The sequence below is a fragment of the Schistocerca nitens genome, chromosome 8 (assembly GCF_023898315.1).
Source record: "Schistocerca nitens isolate TAMUIC-IGC-003100 chromosome 8, iqSchNite1.1, whole genome shotgun sequence".
In the NCBI taxonomy this organism is placed as follows: Eukaryota; Metazoa; Arthropoda; class Insecta; order Orthoptera; family Acrididae; genus Schistocerca; species Schistocerca nitens.
Window position 1 is genome coordinate 115,108,801 of NC_064621.1, and position 19,716 is coordinate 115,128,516.

At 40.0% G+C, this 19,716-nt stretch overlaps 1 protein-coding gene across 2 annotated transcripts in view; it reads left to right on the forward strand.

The window, feature by feature from the left end:
• LOC126198752 (GRIP and coiled-coil domain-containing protein 1) overlaps positions 1–19,716 on the forward strand; it is a 139,761-nt gene that overhangs the window by 20,056 nt on the left and 99,989 nt on the right. For both annotated transcript variants that reach the window (XM_049935307.1, XM_049935306.1), the window contains one exon: positions 6,302–6,463. In XM_049935307.1, coding sequence (XP_049791264.1) covers positions 6,302–6,463 — 162 coding nt within the window. The remainder of the gene's footprint in view (positions 1–6,301; positions 6,464–19,716) is intronic.

Genomic DNA, 19,716 nt, shown 5'->3' on the forward strand with positions numbered 1-19,716 from the left:
AGTAGTCAGAAGGATGTAGGATGTAGGTTGCTGTTGTTATTCAGACATGAAGGTGTGCACAGGATAGTGCAGCACAAAGAGTTTCATCAAACCGGTCTTCAGACTGGAAGCAATGACAACAACAACAAGAACAACTACTACTTAGCTCCTACTTTCATTCAATAATGTCATAGGGATCATTTTGTGTGGTAACTCATCAACCCAAGGTAAAGTTTTTGGAGTCTAAAAGCACGTAATTTATGATGTAAACTCAAGAACATCCTGCATAGGTGCTAAAGATGACACTGCCAACCACTGACATCAAGATGATGGACAGCTCTATTTCAAGCCTATACAATATACTGATCATTTACCTCTCTCACTATACATGCATACAAACACAAATAATATGAAAAATATTTAATCGCAGAAATACCATTAAACTAATGGGACAGCTGTGTGGTTTTGGATAGGGACAAACTAATTATACAACAGTGCTAATGTTGAAGACATACTAAAACAAATACTGATGCAGAAATCCAGCATACAAAATCCACAGTAATCAACAAAACTACAATAAAAAAACAGAAAAAAAAATTGTAGGGAGTTTCAGTTGACCTGTATAGCCCAGACGAAGTCCACGATCCCACAGAAACCACACACAAGTTTACAAATCTGATATCTACACTTTACGTGATGTATTTAGATAAAACGAAGTTTGCTGTACCACAAAAGCAAAAATTGCGCACGTAACTAATATCAAAAACCTGATGCATCGCTAATGACCTTCCTGTGTGTGGGGTATTATCGCTAATCTTTTTTCCCCCCTTCTTTTTCCAACACAGGAATGCGCCCTTAACTCCAAATTTTGGCCAATCCTTCATTTTGTTGTTTCTTCCTTTGTTTAATTCATTACTCGTCACCAAGGAGCTGCAGTGGCCTGGTGTAATGCTAGCTCTCTCTATACAGCTTAAGCATTTTCGTAGACTTACTTGTTGAAGAATGCTGGTTCTGCTTTCTTGCAGCACCGATGTCTTCTGCTAGCACCGGATGCTTCTCTGAAGATTTCACTGCTAGGAAGGGGAAATTTTCACTCTCTCTCTCTCTTCTTACTTAAAAAATACGCTGCTCTTGGAATATCATTCAATGCACCAGAACATATTTATTTCCACTTTGTACAAAAAAAAAAAAACTAGACTTTATGATGTAAGCCCACACATTACCGGGCACCCAGAATCAGTTAATTACACATTTTTGAACACAATTAATACATAAGCTTTTATCGTGGCTGACTATCCACATCCAGTCCACGTTCTCTCAACAACAGTTCAACGTCTAATAAACAGTCACTATTTCGAGTCTCTCCATTTCTTTTTTAACAGTACAATGTTACATTACTCTTTGCAGCCGGCCACGGAGCTTCCGGGCCACATTTGCTTATTCTTGGCAGGTCGCGCTGAACACTTGCCAGCGCCGACGAATTATCTCCCTTCCAGTTTCGACTGCACAAGCAGTAAATGGGTGCAGTATCCTATGCTCATCCTTACGCCTTGCTTTAAAATAACGCGTGTCGAAATGGCTGGAACACAAGTGTCTCCAGACTTTCGTAAAATTCTGGGGGCATTACAGAGCTAAATTTGCTATGCCTTGTTTTATTCTTTTACTGTCATTTCCATTATTTTCAGTCTACAATACTGTGATTGTGTTCTCCATGCTATACATCATTGTGTCCACAAATATAATTTTCATGTCTATACTATTCCCTTTACATACTTTCCTGAAGATTCTCATTTATTATTCCTTTGTCCTAGGCTTCATTGGGAATGGAATTTTATTCTTATCGTGTCAAATGATTTCATTCTTACTGGTTGGATTTTGGAAATATCTAGTTGTTGTTATTTTCTTAACACAACTTTACTACTGTGCTACCACTGAAGGAGGCACGACTCCAGGTACACTCTATTTCAAAACATTATTGATACTGGAGAAATAACAATGTAAGCTGCATATTGCTTGCCTGGAAGTCACTAAAATCAGACTTGTCATTACCCCAAGCTTTCACTTAGGTGTGTCAACCAGGTAAGTTTAAATGTGAAGGTCAGAAATCTTACTGATTTCTTACAACTACAAATGGAATTCTCCAATCACAAATCTGTTAAATGAGAGCCTTGCCCATGACCCACTATTGCATTTTTATCTCGAGTAGCCAACTATCTTCTGTACAGTGCTGTTTTCATTTAACCTTACAAACAAACATCTAAATGTATTAAGTGTGGAGATAATGGTTGGCAATTTAAAGTTACTAGCAGACCAATCACCCAATTACAGGTAGTGTGGTTGAGATATTGCTGACTCTGCTGGAAATAAATTGCATTCCATGGTGTTTCAGAAGCTGAGTGAACACCACTATGGGGAAAAAATGAAGAAAAAAATAGATTAAATTTGTTACAACTCAAAGATAATTTGGAATAGAGCATTTATCAGCAAGAAGTCTGTTACTTTCAATAATCATTTTTGTCATTTTTGGTGAATATTTTCTTACCCAAATGTGGCACCTTGTGTATAACACTGAGGATATTTTCCTTTAGGGTCATTCCATGCCAAGTGGTCTCGAGCTTCTCGTGTGGCCAGCATGTATTTTGGTGAAATTTTGTGTGAACATTCACACATGTCCCCAGTGAACATTGGTGAAGTCTCACAATCATTAGTTCAGTACTTGCAGAGATGTAAGCAACTTAGAGACATGATATGTCCAACAATATTTTCTTCTAAGAAACAAAACTAGGCCATCTTGAACAACTTTTGTGTTCTCTTAAGTGGAATAATAAAAAAAAGATTTTATTAGCAACTTTCATATCGATAATTTGAGGCAAAGGCAGACAAAAAAGCTGGAAAAGATATTAAGTTTAGATTTTCAAGTCTCCGGGAGTAACCTGAAATGTCACATGTGATGGCTTACCAACACAAGGTCTTAAAGTATAAAATTACATTCCCCTCTTGCTTTCCAGTAGTTCACAAATTTAGGGAAAAATGGATGATTTTTGTAAAAAATACAAGAAATTCATATTTTCAGCTCACTTCTAGAAAAGATTATACTCAGCAAACTCTTATAAACCATTTTCATTAGAAAGCCGTGTTATAAAAACCTAAAAATGAGATTTGGTTTTGCAATTCGAGCATATAAGCCTCTAAAAAGTAATGACAAGGTATAGGTGCAGTGAAAATATGCCCATATGCTGCTGGTGCTTAAATTTAATCCAACATTTTTCATTGCTATTTAGGGATGGTTTGTAATCTTTTGGATATGCATGTCCTTGGATATGCATGTCCAACAGAATAGACAGCATTGATTCTATTGGCAGCTGTATTCAATACATGATGAAAGAAATATCTGACATTTAGCTGTAATAGGGCACTAAGCGAACTCGATGGTGACAGATGAAAATCTGTACCGGAACCCAGATTTTCTGCTTTACATGAGCGGTCATGTTAACCACCTTGGCTATCTGAGCACATCCTCTGTCCAACCCAAATCTCTGTATGCCATATGCTACAGAGTAGTGCCACATTCCCACTAATCCACTTGCTCATAGCCTAACTGTATTCCCACAAGAGTTTAGATACTGTTGTGCATCCACATGATATTTCAGAGCAAAAGCACAACAATATTTTTTAGAGGTTTCATTAATTCTGTGTAGTATACACAAGGAAAACTCTACTGCCAGCCAGATGCTGTCACTGATAGAGATGTTATAACTACAATAATGTGCTGTTCAGCACCCTGCACTTTTCACTTCTTGACAGCCAGTAAAATGAATCTGCTGGGCCAAGCTTATTTAAGTGTCTTTATGCCCAGTGGAAGTCTTATAGAATTTTCCAGTCCACCCCTCTTTTTCATAAATGCATGCAGCATATTGTCCTGGCTGGAGCCCCAATGTTAATATATTTCCTTCTCTGTCACTAATTTTGTTTGGAAAATAGGATGCTTCACTTCAAACACAGCTGACCTGAACTGTTACTCCATCAGTTGGCAAAACATGACAAATTTCTCTAGTTCCTGCTAGAATATGCCCAAGTTTAAAATCTCTCTTCGTGTGACCCTTTATTTTCTTCAATTTCTTCTTTGCTGAGGAAATCTAATTTAATGCAATTAATGCTTTCAGTGAAGAAGCTAAACAGATCTATGGGACTAAGAATCTGCTTATTAACTGGCTGTTGCAAGCTTGCTCTTGCTGCTAATCACTTTGTTGAACCTCCAGTCCCATTGCAAAGGGACCTTCATGACTTGGAGCTAAAAAATTCCATTCTGTCATTCCAAGTCATTTTGAAAGTTATGTATTGGGCATTGTAGCCATCACTGAAGTAATGGATGTGGAAAATGTGAGCAAACTGTGTTTTTACATATTTGATCAGCACCTCGATAAAGACACGAACAGTAATCATGCCGTGTCACAGGCACTGACAATGCGGAACCTCAAAGACTCCACCTTCCGATTTTGTGGCTGCTTGACTATTTTCCTCATGGAAACATTGCAGTGTATCCTGAACCATAAATGGATAATCTTCACCAAAATCGATTGGTGATGTAATGACAGCATGACAGACTAAATTTTTATTCTTACTTCTTCAATAAAATCATCCAATTCCATTTGCTTCATGTCCAGACTGTCCTGATTGGTATGGATACATTACTTATAGACAGTAATTTCCTGTGGATCATGCTATATGAAATAGCTAGCAACTGTAGATGCTATAGCTGTTGGTCCAGGACTTTTTCACAGCAAAGTAGCATGCACTCTTTACGTAGCAGATTTCAAACTGCCACACTGAGAAGCTCAAGTGATAACCAGAGATTATTAGAGATACACACAAAGAGAACACTATCCTTATTATTGGATTCTTTATGCCCTTTAATTTTTTATAAAAAGAATTTTATAGAGCTGAACACTTTACAGATGTTAAAAAACAAAACAAAAAAAAACACCTTTTTGTGTCATTTCAAGTTTTGTGATTCAAATTCACTTCCTGTTAAGTAGGACTTCCAGTTTTACTTTATCCAGATACTACTAAACAATTGTAAAATGTAATGAAAAATGTCATATTTGAGTACCAGCGGAATATGGGTGTACTTTTGCAGCACCTTTGCATTGTCAGTATTTTTTAGAGCCTTATATGGTCACATTACAAAACCAGATCTAGTTTTTTAGGGGGGCTTAGAACACAGCCTTTCTAATAAAAATTGTACAAAATTGTTTGCAGGAAATACTTTTTTCATCATAGTGGGCTGAACAAACCCAGGTTTATCACACACTTGCTTCCAGAGATAAAATAGCCAAAACTTCACATTTCCTTCAACCAGATGTTGTTTGGGTGACTGCTTCAAATTATCTAGATGAAAATTGCTCATGACGTTTTTTTATTATTCCATGTAAAAGAGAGCAAAAAGTTGATAAGATGGCTTAGTTTTGTTTATTTCAAGCTAATACTGCTGGGGATACTGATATGTTTCAAAGTTGCCAAAAACTCAGGTGCACTGTTGAAAGCTGTGCTACGGGGTCAAACAAATGACTGTATTTCTGCAAGTATTGAATTAATGGTAAACCAAGTCCCTGTGCATATGTTTTTGTATGATGAACAAAACACGAACCACTCAATCACACTTCTTAAAAAAGAATTTCCTGAGTGCATCACTGAGGTGGACCAGGCACAAGAAGATGCTAAGATGCTGGGATTATGATTGTAACATCTGCTATTTCAAGGACCGATGATTTTGTAAGTGTCCCACTGTGCGTGTCTGTGTCCCACTCTGTGATGGTCACACAGAAACTTTTTCCAAAATTAGACCACTTGGCGTGGAATGGCCCTTCAGTGAAATAATTCAAATTGGAAGGTGTTTATATCTCTCACTAGCATGTACTCACTTTACTGGGAGGCATTCTTTGTTTTAGTTACAAATTTGAAGAGTGTGATAAGTATTTCAACAGATTTCATAGTAATTGGCTGTTCAATGTTTTTAAATAATCAAACTGCCACAAATTAGAATGTTTTCCATTGCAGTTCTCTTTCAGAACAAAATATTTAGTATAATATGGCGGGTGCTACATAGCCTTTCCAGTAACTTCTATCACATATTTGGACAAACTCTGGAACACCAAACCTTGTGATGATCTTTATGTATGTGCATGAGAGAGAGAGAGAGAGAGAGAGAGAGAGAGAGAGAGAGAGAGAGAGAGAGAGAGCAATAGTGAAAGAGCACTTATTGATTGTATTATTGATATTTCCATTTTTCTGCCACTGATATTTACTTTTATATGTTTTCTAGGCTGAGAACAGTAAAAGTGCGGAGGATGTGGAATCTGTAGAGCAACTTAAAGTACAACTCCAGACTCTGACAGACTCATTAGCTACTTTGTCAGCTGAAAAATCTCGCATGGAAGCAAGATTTCAAGCGGACAAGAAGCAACTCCGCCATGAGAGAGATGAGGTCACTTTTGTGATATTAAATTACTTTTTCACCATAGTACAGTTTTCTGTATTTGTTTTTTTTGTAAAAAATGAATTAGGTTTATTGTATAAAAGAATTCATTTACTAAATACTAATGTAGTTAGTAATCCAATCAAGTAGCAATCAAGTAGAAATATGTTATATAGTATGTTACATATTGGAACTAAATATCTCATTTTTCAGTATTCAGTTACTCAGTGTGGAATACATCACTACTATAAGTTAAGCTCCAGGTCATTTCAGCCCTGACTCATGCATATCTACATCTACATCGATATAGATACCCCACAAGCCACCATAGGTGCATGGCGGAGGGTACCCTGTACCACTGCTTGTCGTTTCCCCTCCTGTTCCACTTAAAGATTGAGCGAGTTTACGCCTCTGTATGAGCCCTAATTTTTCATATCTTATCTTTGTTGTCCTTAACAAGCGATGTATGTTGGCAGCAGTAGAATCGTTCAGCAGTCAGCTTCAAATGTCAGTTCTCTAAATTTTCTCAGTAGTGTTTTTTGAAAAGAACATCGCCTTCCCTCCAGAGATTCCCATTTGAGTTCCCAAAGCATCTCTGTGTTATTTGAACCTACCGGTAACAAATCTAGCAGCTCACCTCTGAGTTGCTTCGATGTCTTCCTTCAATCTGACTTGGTACGGATCCCAAACAATCGAGCAGCACTCAAGAATAGATCACACCGGTGTCCTATATGTGGTCTCCTATACAGGTGAACCACTCTTTCCTAAAATTCTCTCAAAAAACCGAAGTCAACCATTTGCCTTCCCTGCCACAGCTCTCTCATGCACGTTTCACCTCATATTGCTTTGCAAAATTATACCCAGGTATTTAGACAACTTGACTTGTCAAACAGGACACGAGAAATAATAATCTGAACGTTGCAGGTTTGATCTCCTATTCATCTGCATTTACTTACATTTTTGCACATATAGGGCTAGCCGCCATGCATCACACCAATTAGTAATGTCGTCTTGTATCTTCCTGTAGTCCCTCAATTTCGACACCTTACCATACACCACAGCATCATCAGCAACCAACTGCAGATTGTTGCCCATACTGTCAGCCAAATCATGGGTTCTAATATTTGAGGAGTCTTTGAGCCACTCACATATCTTTGAACTTATTCTACATGCTTATGTCTTTGTTAATAGCCTGTGATGGGGCACCGTGTCAAATGCTTTCTGGAAATCTAAAAATATGGAGTCTGCCTGTTGCCCTTCGTCCATGGTTCTTAGTATATCACATGAGAAAAGGGCAAGCTGAGTTTTGCACTAATGATGCTTTCTAAAACCGTGCTGATTTGTGGACATAACTATCGTAGCCTCAAGAAAGTTTATTATTATCGTACTGAGAATATGTTCAAGGATTCTGTAGCAAACAAAAGTTAGGGATATTGGTCTATAATTTTGAAGGTCTGTTCTTTTACCTTTCTTATATACTGGAGTCACCTGCACTTTTTTCCAGTCACTTGGGACTCTGTGCTGGGTGAGAGATTAATGATAAATGCAAGCTAGGTAAGTGGCCGATGCCATAGAGTACTCTTTGTAAGGTATCCTTATTTCTGTATCATCCATACAGAAGTCTGTCTGATGGTCAAATAATGGCATGTTTGTACAGTTCTCCTGTGTGAACGATTTCTTGAATGTGGAATTATAACGTTGCCTTTCATTTTGATCTCTTCAAGTGCCACATCAGACTGGTCAACAAGGGACTAAATGGAAGCCTTAGATCCGCTTAGCCATCTGACATACAACCAGAATTTTCTTGGGTTCTCTGCCAAATCTTTTCCTAAGGTGTGATGGTTGTAGTTGTTGCTTTGCACATAGATCTTTCCACAGGCACACACTACTAACCTTCACTTGTCATCATTTGTGCGTCCCCTTTTGAACCTAGAGTGCAAGAGCCTCTGCTTCCTGACCATCTGCTGAATTTCGTTATCAAACCATGATGTGTCTTTTCCATCGTTTATCCACTTACTAGGCACGTAACTCTCCAGACAACGATTTACAACCTGTCTCAAATTTGCTCACAATTCCTCTGCATCCATCTTAATGGAACTAAGTGATGCCAGCTCACTGTCTAAGTGAGATGTTAATAACTGCTTATCTGATCTAGCAATCAGAAACATTCCTAGCCTTCTTGACTGATCTATTAACTTTCATAATCATAGTTGCTATGATGACATCATGTATGTTAATCCCTGTTTCTATACTGATGTTGATATTGTCCTGCCTATTCGTAACTACAAGGTCTACGATATTTCCATTGCGTGTGGGCTGCTGATTTAGGTGCACAAGACAATTTTTAGAAAACATATTCAAAAGTATTTGGCATGACTGTCTGTCTGTACCTGCTGCAGTGAATCCATAGACATCCCAGTCTATACCTGGCAGGTTTATGTTGTCTCCAACTAGTTTGGCATGATCCATGTATTTACACACTGTTGACCATATACTTTCTTTGAATGACTTTAGAACTGTCACAGTTGGATGGGGTGCCCAGAAAAACATCCAACAATTAACTTAGTTTCACCTACACCTGTTATACTCGATCAAATGACTTCACTATCACACTCAACTTTGAAGTCACTAGAGGCAATATTTTTGTCAACTGCAATAAACACTCCCTGTCCTTTGACCCCTAATCTGTCTTTCCGAGCCGGCCGAGCGGTTCTAGGCGCTACAGTCTGGAACCGCACGACCGCTACGGTCGCAGGTTCGAATCCTGCCTCGGGCAATGGTGTGTGTGTTGTCCTTAGGTTAGTTAGGTTTAAGTAGTTCTAAGTTCTAGGGGACTGATGACCTCAGAAGTTAAGTCCCATAGTGCTCAGAGCCATTTGAACCATTGTCTTTCTGATGTACGTTCCATGACTCGCTAAATACCCCGGAGCTTTCGACTTTGGATTTCAGCCAACTCTTGGTCCCTAGAATAATTTGAGCTTGAAAACTTTCTTGGAGGACAGTAAATTCGGGAACTTTATTATGAATATTTCTACAATTTATTGATAAAATTGACAGTTTAATTGGCTTTATTCTGAATGTTATTTTATTTGACTTCCCTTACTGTGAATTGACTGGCAAGTGTTCATCACAGCACTTCAAACTACTGCTTGGACTATAAAACTCCATCATTTACTAACAGAAAATTGAATTATTATTAGCTGAAATAGGTAAACCAAAGTTGGTAGCTAGTTATAATTGTATAAAGAAACCATGCAATACAAATGAAATATAGGTAGCTTTAATACAATTAGAAAGGCATTAACACTTGCTAACATTTAATATTACCACTTCTGGATGCGTAATACTTCTGACAGTTATTTCAACATTTGGTGCACTTAAAGGTGGATATGGGAGCCACTTCTGATGATGTTTTGATGCACAAAGTTCTCGGTGTCACCAGAATTGCCGCAAGTAGTAGAATCGGGGTAAGTAGATTGATTGGGTCCCTGATCAGCCTCTTCTTCCAACAGTGAGTCAGCCTCTTCCTGTTCATTGTTTGCAACATCTGTATCCTCAATAATTGCCATAAAATCTATTTCTTCACTTTCTTTATATAAAAGTTCTGCCATGTTTTTGCAGCTAACTCCTCTGCAGTTATTGCAAATAGAAGAATATTTCAAATTAGCTTTTGTGCAGGAGCATGCTTTGCCACAGCCCAACTTGCATGGACACAAAACAGCTTGAAGAAAAACCCAATTTCTAGGTCTTGGCTCATTACAACAGGCCTTGGATCATGGTTACTGAGAGTCCAGCCCCTTTTGTCAGGAGATTTCCAGTTTCCCATCCAACTCTGAACTTGCTGCTAACTCCGTAATTAATGATACATACCATCCTTTGTGGGTTGCACCATCCTTTGTGGGTTGCAACCTTGCAATATTCAATTCATTTTTCATGGCAGACCTGTTCAATAGGTGGTAATGCAGGTAATCTATTTTCTGGTAATTGCTGATGCCAACACTATACAATGTGATGATAAACTGTTCTACAGTTGTTATTATTTGTTCATGGATAGCATCTTGTTTCTTGACGGTGCTAAGTGCTGAGCTTAGGTGTTCATGTTTCTTAATAATGTTGCAAAACTTCATTTTTCCTTGACTGAAAAAAGCAGACGTATCATTTCCACTAACAATGTGAGTGTACAGATCATGTTCAGAACTAAGTTTTTGCTGCTTTCTTCCAAACCAGTCTTCAGCACAATGACATCAACATCTTCTTCCACCCTGACCACACTTACAAAATCATCGGTCCTTGAAATAGCAGATGTTACAATCATAATCCCAGCATCTTAGCATCTTCTTGTGCCTGGTCCACCTCAGTGATGCACTCAGGAAATTCTTTTTTAAGAAGTGTGGTTGAGTGGTTCGTGTTTTGTTCATCATACAAAAACATTTGCACAGGGACTTGGTTTACCATCTGTGATTCAACAACTACTTCAACTGAAGAATGTTTTCTAGGTCTCCGAATTCTCTCGGCACTCTTTGTGCTACATTACTCTCTCTTGCATGAGTACCCATAAAATACAATAGAAAATCGTGATCCAGAATGACACCACGGTTAAGAAATGTTACTTTGGGCTACTAATTCAAAGGAAACATTTTGGGACCAAGTTACTTTGTGTATAAGGTACCCTCCATCAATGGCAAAAAATTTATTCGGTCCAGTTGAGTTCACGTGCTTCGCTGGAACAAAAGCAATGTAGAATGAGAACATTGTTCCTTTTCATGTACCTTTTTATGAGAATAGACACACTGGATAAGGAAAAAGTTCATATTTCAGAAAGGCTTGTAATTCTTCTTCACTTTGTTTTATTGAAAAAAAGCCTTTAGAAAAGAGTTCAGGATTATCAAAAGCAACTTTGGCACTCCCAGTGTTCATAATATTGACCGCAGAAAGAAGAGTTCCAGCCTTATCTTTTCTATGGAACTTGACATTCTGGAAACTGTCACCAACTATCCTTTTCATATCTTTTCTTCCTCTTCACCACATGTATCACAGTTAGCACTATCCAATCTGACACCACCATGTATGGCGCCTATTGCAATTAGTTAGTTTATATGCCATAACAAAACTTAATGGAATCTGACGTGACTCTTTCAGTAAGTGCTGGATGTAATGTCAGTTATGCTACATATGCTGGTTGTGCTGCAAAATGTGATGTTCATTTTCAGTGTAGAACAGTGCACAAAGTTTGAAAAATCATTGTTTTTTGACAAACTGTAGTGGCCTTGGTATTGGTTGCAGCAAAAAAGTAGGAATCCAGTTTGTAGATAATTTTGTGCTCTTTTAAAAAGGAGGTAGATGTCAAATTGCTATGAGCATGAGAAAGAGATTTTTTGATAAAACTGAATATAGTCCGAAATTTTCAAAGGTTTTTTTGACTACAGAAGGTTAGTGAGCATAAATTTTGTTGGAGAAACTTTGTTTTCCAATCTTTCCAACAATATGAACAAGTTGAAAAAATCTTCTGTACCACCTTCTGCAAGGTACACGAAAAAAAACTCTTCTGTGCCACCTTTTGCAAGGTACATTATTTTCTGGCAATTTGACTGGACTATAAATGAAATGTGAAGAAACATGGTGTTGTAGGAAAATGTATGTTGTAGCTGTGAACAAAAAGTTAGATTTAGGTGATAGGTGCCCTGACAATAGAATGCACAGTGTAAAGTTAGCATAACGACAGGTGGGAGAATTTTTAGGTTGCAGATCCTTAGCTCTTGAGCAGTGTGTACCAATGAAAATACATGCCGCAGAAACTCTTACGAGCAACTATCCACCAACAAGATCTATGTTTGAATATTTTGACTTAGGCCATTGATACGATTTTCAAACAATATTGTCACTTTAACATGGGTTTGAAAGTTTTATTAATTGCAGCAGTTCTTGCTGTAACACGGCTAACATTATACTGGTTGACAAAGATTTCTGTATAATGTATCAGTTGTTTGTATGTTTCTTTATTTCCTTAAAACAGTTAATAATGGTAGTCAAATGTGTGCATCCAAACAAAACACACACACACACACACACACACACAACTTAAGTTGAGGAAAAAGCACCCCTATCTTGCTGTTCCTCCCCCTTCCTCTCCCCGCCCCAGCCTCCTACTTACCCCCACCACCCAGACTGTTTCTCCTATCATGCGCTGTTACTCGCAGTGTGGCCTCGGCAGCCAGAATCGGTGTTGTTTTGTGTGTGTGTGTGTGTGTGTGTGTGTGTGTGTGTGTGTACTTCAGGAGAAGCTCCTTTTGGCCACAAGTTTAGTTGCTTAGCAGTCTCCTTGTTAAGCCTATCTGTGAATCAGCATGCCCCTTATATGGGCGTAGCAGTTTATCCTTTTCGTGATTATTTGATCCTGGTTTTTCTCTTTTTTTTTTTTTTTTGTTGTTACACAAATAATAATAACAATAACAATGATCTGTCACAGAAAAATTAGGGACAAAGCAGTCAAACAATTGGCAATAACTCAAAAGCAAATTGGGCAAAACAACATGAGCACCTAAATTAATTATTTAAGACAAAAGGAAATATGAAGAGGGCCAAGTAGTTGAAATTGAGGAAACGACACACAAAATTTATATAAATACTTCAAAGCTAAGGTCATAGGATATTGACCACAAAGTCTCTGCTTCAAGAAATAAAGTTGACAGTTGGCTGTAAGCAATCAAGAAAACTGAAATTGTCTTGACAGATATTTCAAAGAACTACTTAATTGCCCAGAACTAACACAAAGATTTCCACTACAAGAACCTGGGGCCACTAATCCAAATTCATTACAGCCAGATGAAGAAGTAGTTACCAGACAGACCAGAAGACTGAAAAACAATAAAGCATCAAGAAAAGATGGAATCATAGAAGAAATCTTGAAATCTGCAGGTGCAAACACTATAAAAGAAATCACCAAAATCATGCAACACATTTGGCAGTCAGAAGAAATTCCAGAATATTGGAAAAATGTGTTAGCTCACACTGTTCATGAGAAGGGAGACAGGACAGATGCAAATAACTACGAGAGAATTTCACTAATATTAGTTGCATACAAAATTCTATCCCAGTGTATTTTCAGCAAAGAATAGAAGCAAATTGAACAAAAAATTGGAGAGTATCAGGCAGGACTCAGACCAGGTCATTCATATCCAGAGCAGATCTTGAACATAAAGCTAACCTTAAGACATCAGAAAATTTGTAGCAAAAATTTAGTTTGCACATTTTTTGTTGTTGTTGTTCTATTTATTGGCCCTGTTGCCTACAAAGCAGCTTATGCATAAGACATTGGACAAGCAAGTTATAAATACATAGCTGAAAGTCATTTCTAGGCATACGTATTTAAGGTTACCATAATACACTTTATACATAAGTATTTATATAACACACTTCATAAATTTAAATGTTCTTCAATGGAGTAAAAGCAGTTGTGCTGTGAATATGACTTTAGGGATTTTCCAAAGGTACTGACCTCGGTAATAGCTTTTATGTTGCCAGGAAGTTTGTTATAAAGCTTAACTCCCATGTAAAAAGTACTTTTTTGGCACAGAGCTGTGCTGATTTGAGTTATATGTAACTTTCTGTTTTGTCTGGTGAAATCATCATGTATATCACAGTATTTTTGCAGTCTGCAGTCCTTACCTATTACATTTATTTTAAAGAATAAAAGGGTTTCCTTCATGTATATACATGGTAATGGAGGAATATGAGATTTCTTGGACAGAGATTTACAAGAGTCTCTAGGCTTGCACCCATACAAGATTTTAATGGCCCTTTTTTGTAGTTTAAATGCGCTATTAGCTGTTTTACAGTTTCCCCAGAAGGTGACCCCATATCTGAGACGAGAATGAAAGTAGGCATGATATACAGTCATTACTGTTTTCTCACTACAGCATGATTTTAATGAGCAAAGAAGGTAACATGTTTTGCTCAGTTCTGCATTGAGATATTCAATAGGCTTAGTCCATCTGACATTGCTCTGCAGCCAAAGTCCTAAGAATTTGATTTCAGTACTGTTACCAACTAGTTCGTCATGGGTTTCAAAAAGCCTGTGACTCAGATGACCTTGAACCACTCTTCTGAATATTAAAAGAACAAGGCCTGGATTTGAAAATACTTGCTATCATAAAACACACACTGACAGACATGGAGTCAAAGTTTAAATTTGTGAGGGAAATCACTGATCGTTTTGAAATCAAAATGGAGGTAAAACAGAGAGATTGAGTGTCTCCACTACTTTTCATCGTCTCCATTACTTTTCATCTAAATCCTTGAGAAAGTGATATCGAATGGTGGAAACAGAAATCCATCCTCAAATTTGACCACACAGTCACCATAGGCAGAGGCAAGTTACCTACAGATTGCATTGCATAGCATTTGCAGACCCTTTAGAAATCTTAACTTTATAACAGCCCAATAACAGAATAAAAGAAACTGCAGAAAAAGTTTGCACCCAGATGTCTTTTTAAAAAGACAGAATACATGACCTGAAAAAAAGTATCAGAATTCATGGAGATGAAAAATGTCAAAATTTAACAGGTTCCACAATTTTAATATATCTGTGAAACTATTCGGGAAATGGATAAAAGCAAATGAAATTAGATGCAAATAAATGGAACCGTGTATCGATTTACCCAAAATATCTACAACAAGAAATGTATCTCCAAGTGCAACAGTGATGAGTAGGGTACCATGTGGTAAAGGAAGATGCATGCCACCTCTACATTGACATGCCCGATGTTCATTGCCTTGCTGCTATTGAACACCACCTTTCACAGTGTTCAACTGACTGCAAGTCTGCAGCCCAGCCTTCTTACTGGTCACCATGACGAACTATATCCTCACCCCCAATTGCTTCTCCTTTGAAGGCATCACCTAAAAACAAATCTGTTGTAATGGGCACCTGCATGGCACCTTCCTATGCCAGTATACTCATGGGTCATCTAGAGAATCCTTCCTGTCTATCCAGAATCCTGACCCCTTCACTTGGTTCAGATACATCTATGACATCTTTGTGATTTGGATGGAGGGTGAGGTCACTCAATCCACATTCCTCCAAAACCCCAACACCTCACCCATTCACTTCACCTGGTCCTCCTCAGCTCAACAAGCCACATGTTTTGATGTTGACTTTCTTCTCAAGGATCGTTAGATCAACACCTCCATCCATATCAAACCTACCAATCACCATCAATATCTCCACTTCGACAGCTGCCACCCATTCCACACCAAGAAGTCCCTTCCATACGGCTTAGCCTCCTGTGGTCATTGCATCTGAAGTGATGAGCAGTCCCTCTCCAAATATACCAAGGGTCTCACTGATGCATTCACAGACCGAAATTATCCTCCCAGCCTTGTGCAGAAACAATTTCCTGTGCTTCCTCTCTCCAGTTTGTGTCCGGCCACAAAGGAGCACTCCCCTCATGACTCGGCACCACCCAAGACTTAGGCAAATGAACCACATTCTGTGTCAGGTTTTTTGACTACCTATCGTTGCCCTGAAATGAGGAATATTCTGCCCACTACCCATCTCTTCCTTCACTAACAAACCTACACAATACCCCTGTCCATCCCTACTCCATGCCTGCTCCCTACCCTCCTGACTTGGCACGTTATGGCTCATTTGGCCACCACTCTTTTGTGAGCATGTGCTTCGGTACCACAGGGCCCCAGCCTTTGGAGCACTACTTCCCTCTCTGTGCTGCAAACTTATGCGTCTGCTTCCACTATCCCTTTCCCCGCTCCGCCTCTCCATTGGATGGTCCTTCGATGTAGACCCCGCTTGTACATGGTACGTGATTTAGGACTATAGCTTTCCATTTTGCTTCTGATGCACTCTACACCTTTTTATTAATAAGTACATGGTCCCTATTGTTGGGTTTGATCTTCCACCACTTTTCCAAATTTTTCAGAAGGGTGAACTGTGCGGGGAAGGTCACCCAGTGTGGTATCTTATCCACCTTTGTGCCTTTCCGCTTTAGCACATTTCATTTTCATTAAGGTAGTATGCCAAAAACCTAGCTCACTAGCCATCCCATGGGTGGGGTGTGGGGGGGGGGGGGGGTGCCAAGTACCTGCATGGTAGTAGCTCCCAGACCATGCAGAGATCATATGGTTGGTGACTGAGCTGAAACCTCCCCATGTATACCTGCAAGTATGTGCCCATTATGATTGGGGCACAAGGACTCTGAGCAATGGATTACTGGCCAGGTAGTTGCTGAGGCTGGGGAGAGCCCCCGTTTGGAGTAGATGGCGCCATGGCGGATGACCTGCACATTAAGCGAATGGAGATTTCTCCCATTGCTGGTCATATGCCACTAGTCTCTTCAGAAGGAAAGAACTCATTCAATGCAGAGAGATGCAGTCCCAAAAATGTTTCCTGCCCTGACTATGCCATGGGAGGAATATAGGGCTAAGCGATAAGCATAGAAATACTCCCCCAATACCTGGTTTGTACAAGGACAAATGGGGACTCTTTTTTTTTTTTTTTAGCCAAAAAGCGTTTATTCTTTGTAGGGACTATAGAGGACCAGTTTGGGGAAGTTGCAGCCACCTTCAAAATGAAAAGTGTGTCAGTTTTGAATAAAACAGCATCCTATGCCCAGTCACAGGCTTGCTTGCTTGTGACAAACTCGCTAACATTCTGGTGACTGTCACTCTCCATAATAGTCTGAACTTGTTTCAGGGCATCATTTTCCATCGTGACCTCCTCTTGCAGTCTGATGACGTGCTGTGCTCCTGCTTGAGATGATGGAGTGTACACTTCTGTCTGCTGTGTCCATAGGGGGCCAGAGGACAATAGGGTTGTTACTGGGGTGTTCATCTTGGCTTTTGAAGGTGATTTGTTTGTCTGAAAAGGTTAAGATGATGGTATACCGATGTGACGTGAAGCCATATGTCCCCCCACCCCCACCCCTCCATGCAGTGCTTCAAATGTACGAAATTTGAGCGCATCTTTGCATTGCGATGCCAACCCGGTCTGTAAGGCATGTGGATGACCATTACACACAAGTGCCCCTTGTTCTCCTCCCCCCACCCCTCCACCCCACCCCCCACCACATCTGCGTCAACTGTGGAGTGCACCATTCTCTTTGCTCACGAGACTGCACTGTTTTTCAGAGAGGGGGAAAAAAAAAGAACAGGAATATAAGACTCTGGGCCAACTGATATACCAAGAGGCCAAGGAAAAGTATCAGCATCTACTGCCTGCATGCATGACGATATCGTATGCTACAGCTGTGACAATGTCACTGTATCCTCCATTAAACATGCTGCTGTGAGCTGTCAGGGCCACTCGACTGCACCTACCCCTCTCATTGTTAGAGGCTCTCCTCCTGCTGCTTACCCCACACCCAGTTTTTGAGCAATGGCTCCCCTCCCACAGGGGATGCTGATCCCCACCCCCAGCTGGAGGTGCATGACCCTTGTCCGGCTTCTCATGTCAGGAAGTGTCCTTTGGAACACTGCCCTCTCAGGTTTTTGCTGGTCTGCAACTGGATACCAGTCAGTGGCTCAATAGCCACATGCTGCTGGTTTGTAGGGCTTCACGGTCTTCAATCCCTGAAACTAACTCAGGGAAGCCTCCCCAGTCATCCAGACCCCCGAAGGAAAAGAAAACCAAGAAGAAGTTTTCCAGAATGAAGGAAATTCTGGGGATCACCACGCCACCAGATCCCACATGTTCTGCTTCTGTGGCAGCGGTGGCCGCTAAGGCTCCAGATCACACCACGCAACATGTCTTGGAACCTGTGTCTCTTGATACCATGGCCTCTCAACCAGTGGCAGCAGATGGACCTGGGATGTAACCTGCCTCCTTGGTCCCTTCACACCCTCACAGTATACCCTATACCCCTCCCCCCAAAATCCCCCCCCCCCTCCCTCACCAACAGAGACCCAGAAGTGGGGTCACAATTGCAGTTCGCCTGCACTCTGCTCTGAACTTCAACTTCCCCCCACTATCACCTCTTGTCTGGGGCAATCACGTCTGCCCCCATGGTGTGTATCCTGACCTTGGATCTGTCTCTATTTATCATTTGGACTGAAAGATTCGCTTGACCCCACAGTGTTTCGCCACCTTTTCCTGGCTGTCCTTGATGCATTTCTGGGTTCAGAAATGATGTACACTGTCAGCTCAGCGGTCGATGGATGAACTGGTTTTGCGTACATACATGCAAGGTGCAGCGAACTATGCTCTCAGCAAATGGGTACTGTTTCTTCACTGCTGATTTGGTGGCCATTAAATGAGCCCTTAGCCATGCACATTCTTGCACCAAGAAGATGCTTCTAATCTGCAGCCCTCTCAGGGGGCTAAGCATTCTTTTGCTGAACACTGGCTTGGCGACCCTGTAGTCCCTGAGCTGGGGACTGATAAGTGTCGTCTGTCCTCTGTCACCATAAACTCTGGACGTGCCTCTGCAACCACTATGCGGCGCGGTGGCAGAACGCTGTGTGTGTCACATGGAATGGGAATCTTGGCTTGATGGCTCGCATTGCGAGGATGGAATAAACCTCTATAAAAATACCCTCAATCTCGAGGTTTTCATCACATTTGTGAGATGCGTGGCTGTGGAGGTAGAACAGTTGTTAGTGGACAACCTCTGGGGAAACTGCTGACCTCAGTTGTATAAGGCTTACCTTGGCATACGGGGCTTTGTCTAGGTGTACTTTAAAGAGTAACAGAATGTAGGCTGGCAAACAGAATGTGTTTTTAGTAATAAAAAGGAAATAAGTAAGTTTTGAGAAAGTCTTGCCTTTCTATATCCAGAAGGCTTAAAAGGAAGTGCTGGGACTCTCAGAACTATAAAGTAATTGTGAAATGGGACGCTGTTTTTTGAAACATCCAGTTCCCAATAGGCTGTTAACCTGTTGTTGTTGTTGTTGTTGTTGTTGTTGTGGTCTTCAGTCCAGAGACTGGTTTGATGTAGCTCTCCATGCTACTCTATCCTCTGCAAGCTTTTTCATCTCCCAGTACCTACTGCAACCTAAATTCTTCTGAATTTGCACAGTGTATTCATCTCTTGGTCTCCCTCTACGATTTTTACCCTCCAAGCTGCCCTCAAATACTAAATTGGTGATCCCTTGATGCCTCAGAACATGTCATACCAACCGATCCCTTCTTCTAGTCAAGTTGTGCCTCAAATTTCTCTTCTCCCTAATTCTATTCAATACCTCCTCATTAGTTATGTGCTCTACCCATCTAATCTTCAGCATTCTTCTGTAGCCCACATTTCAAAAGCTTC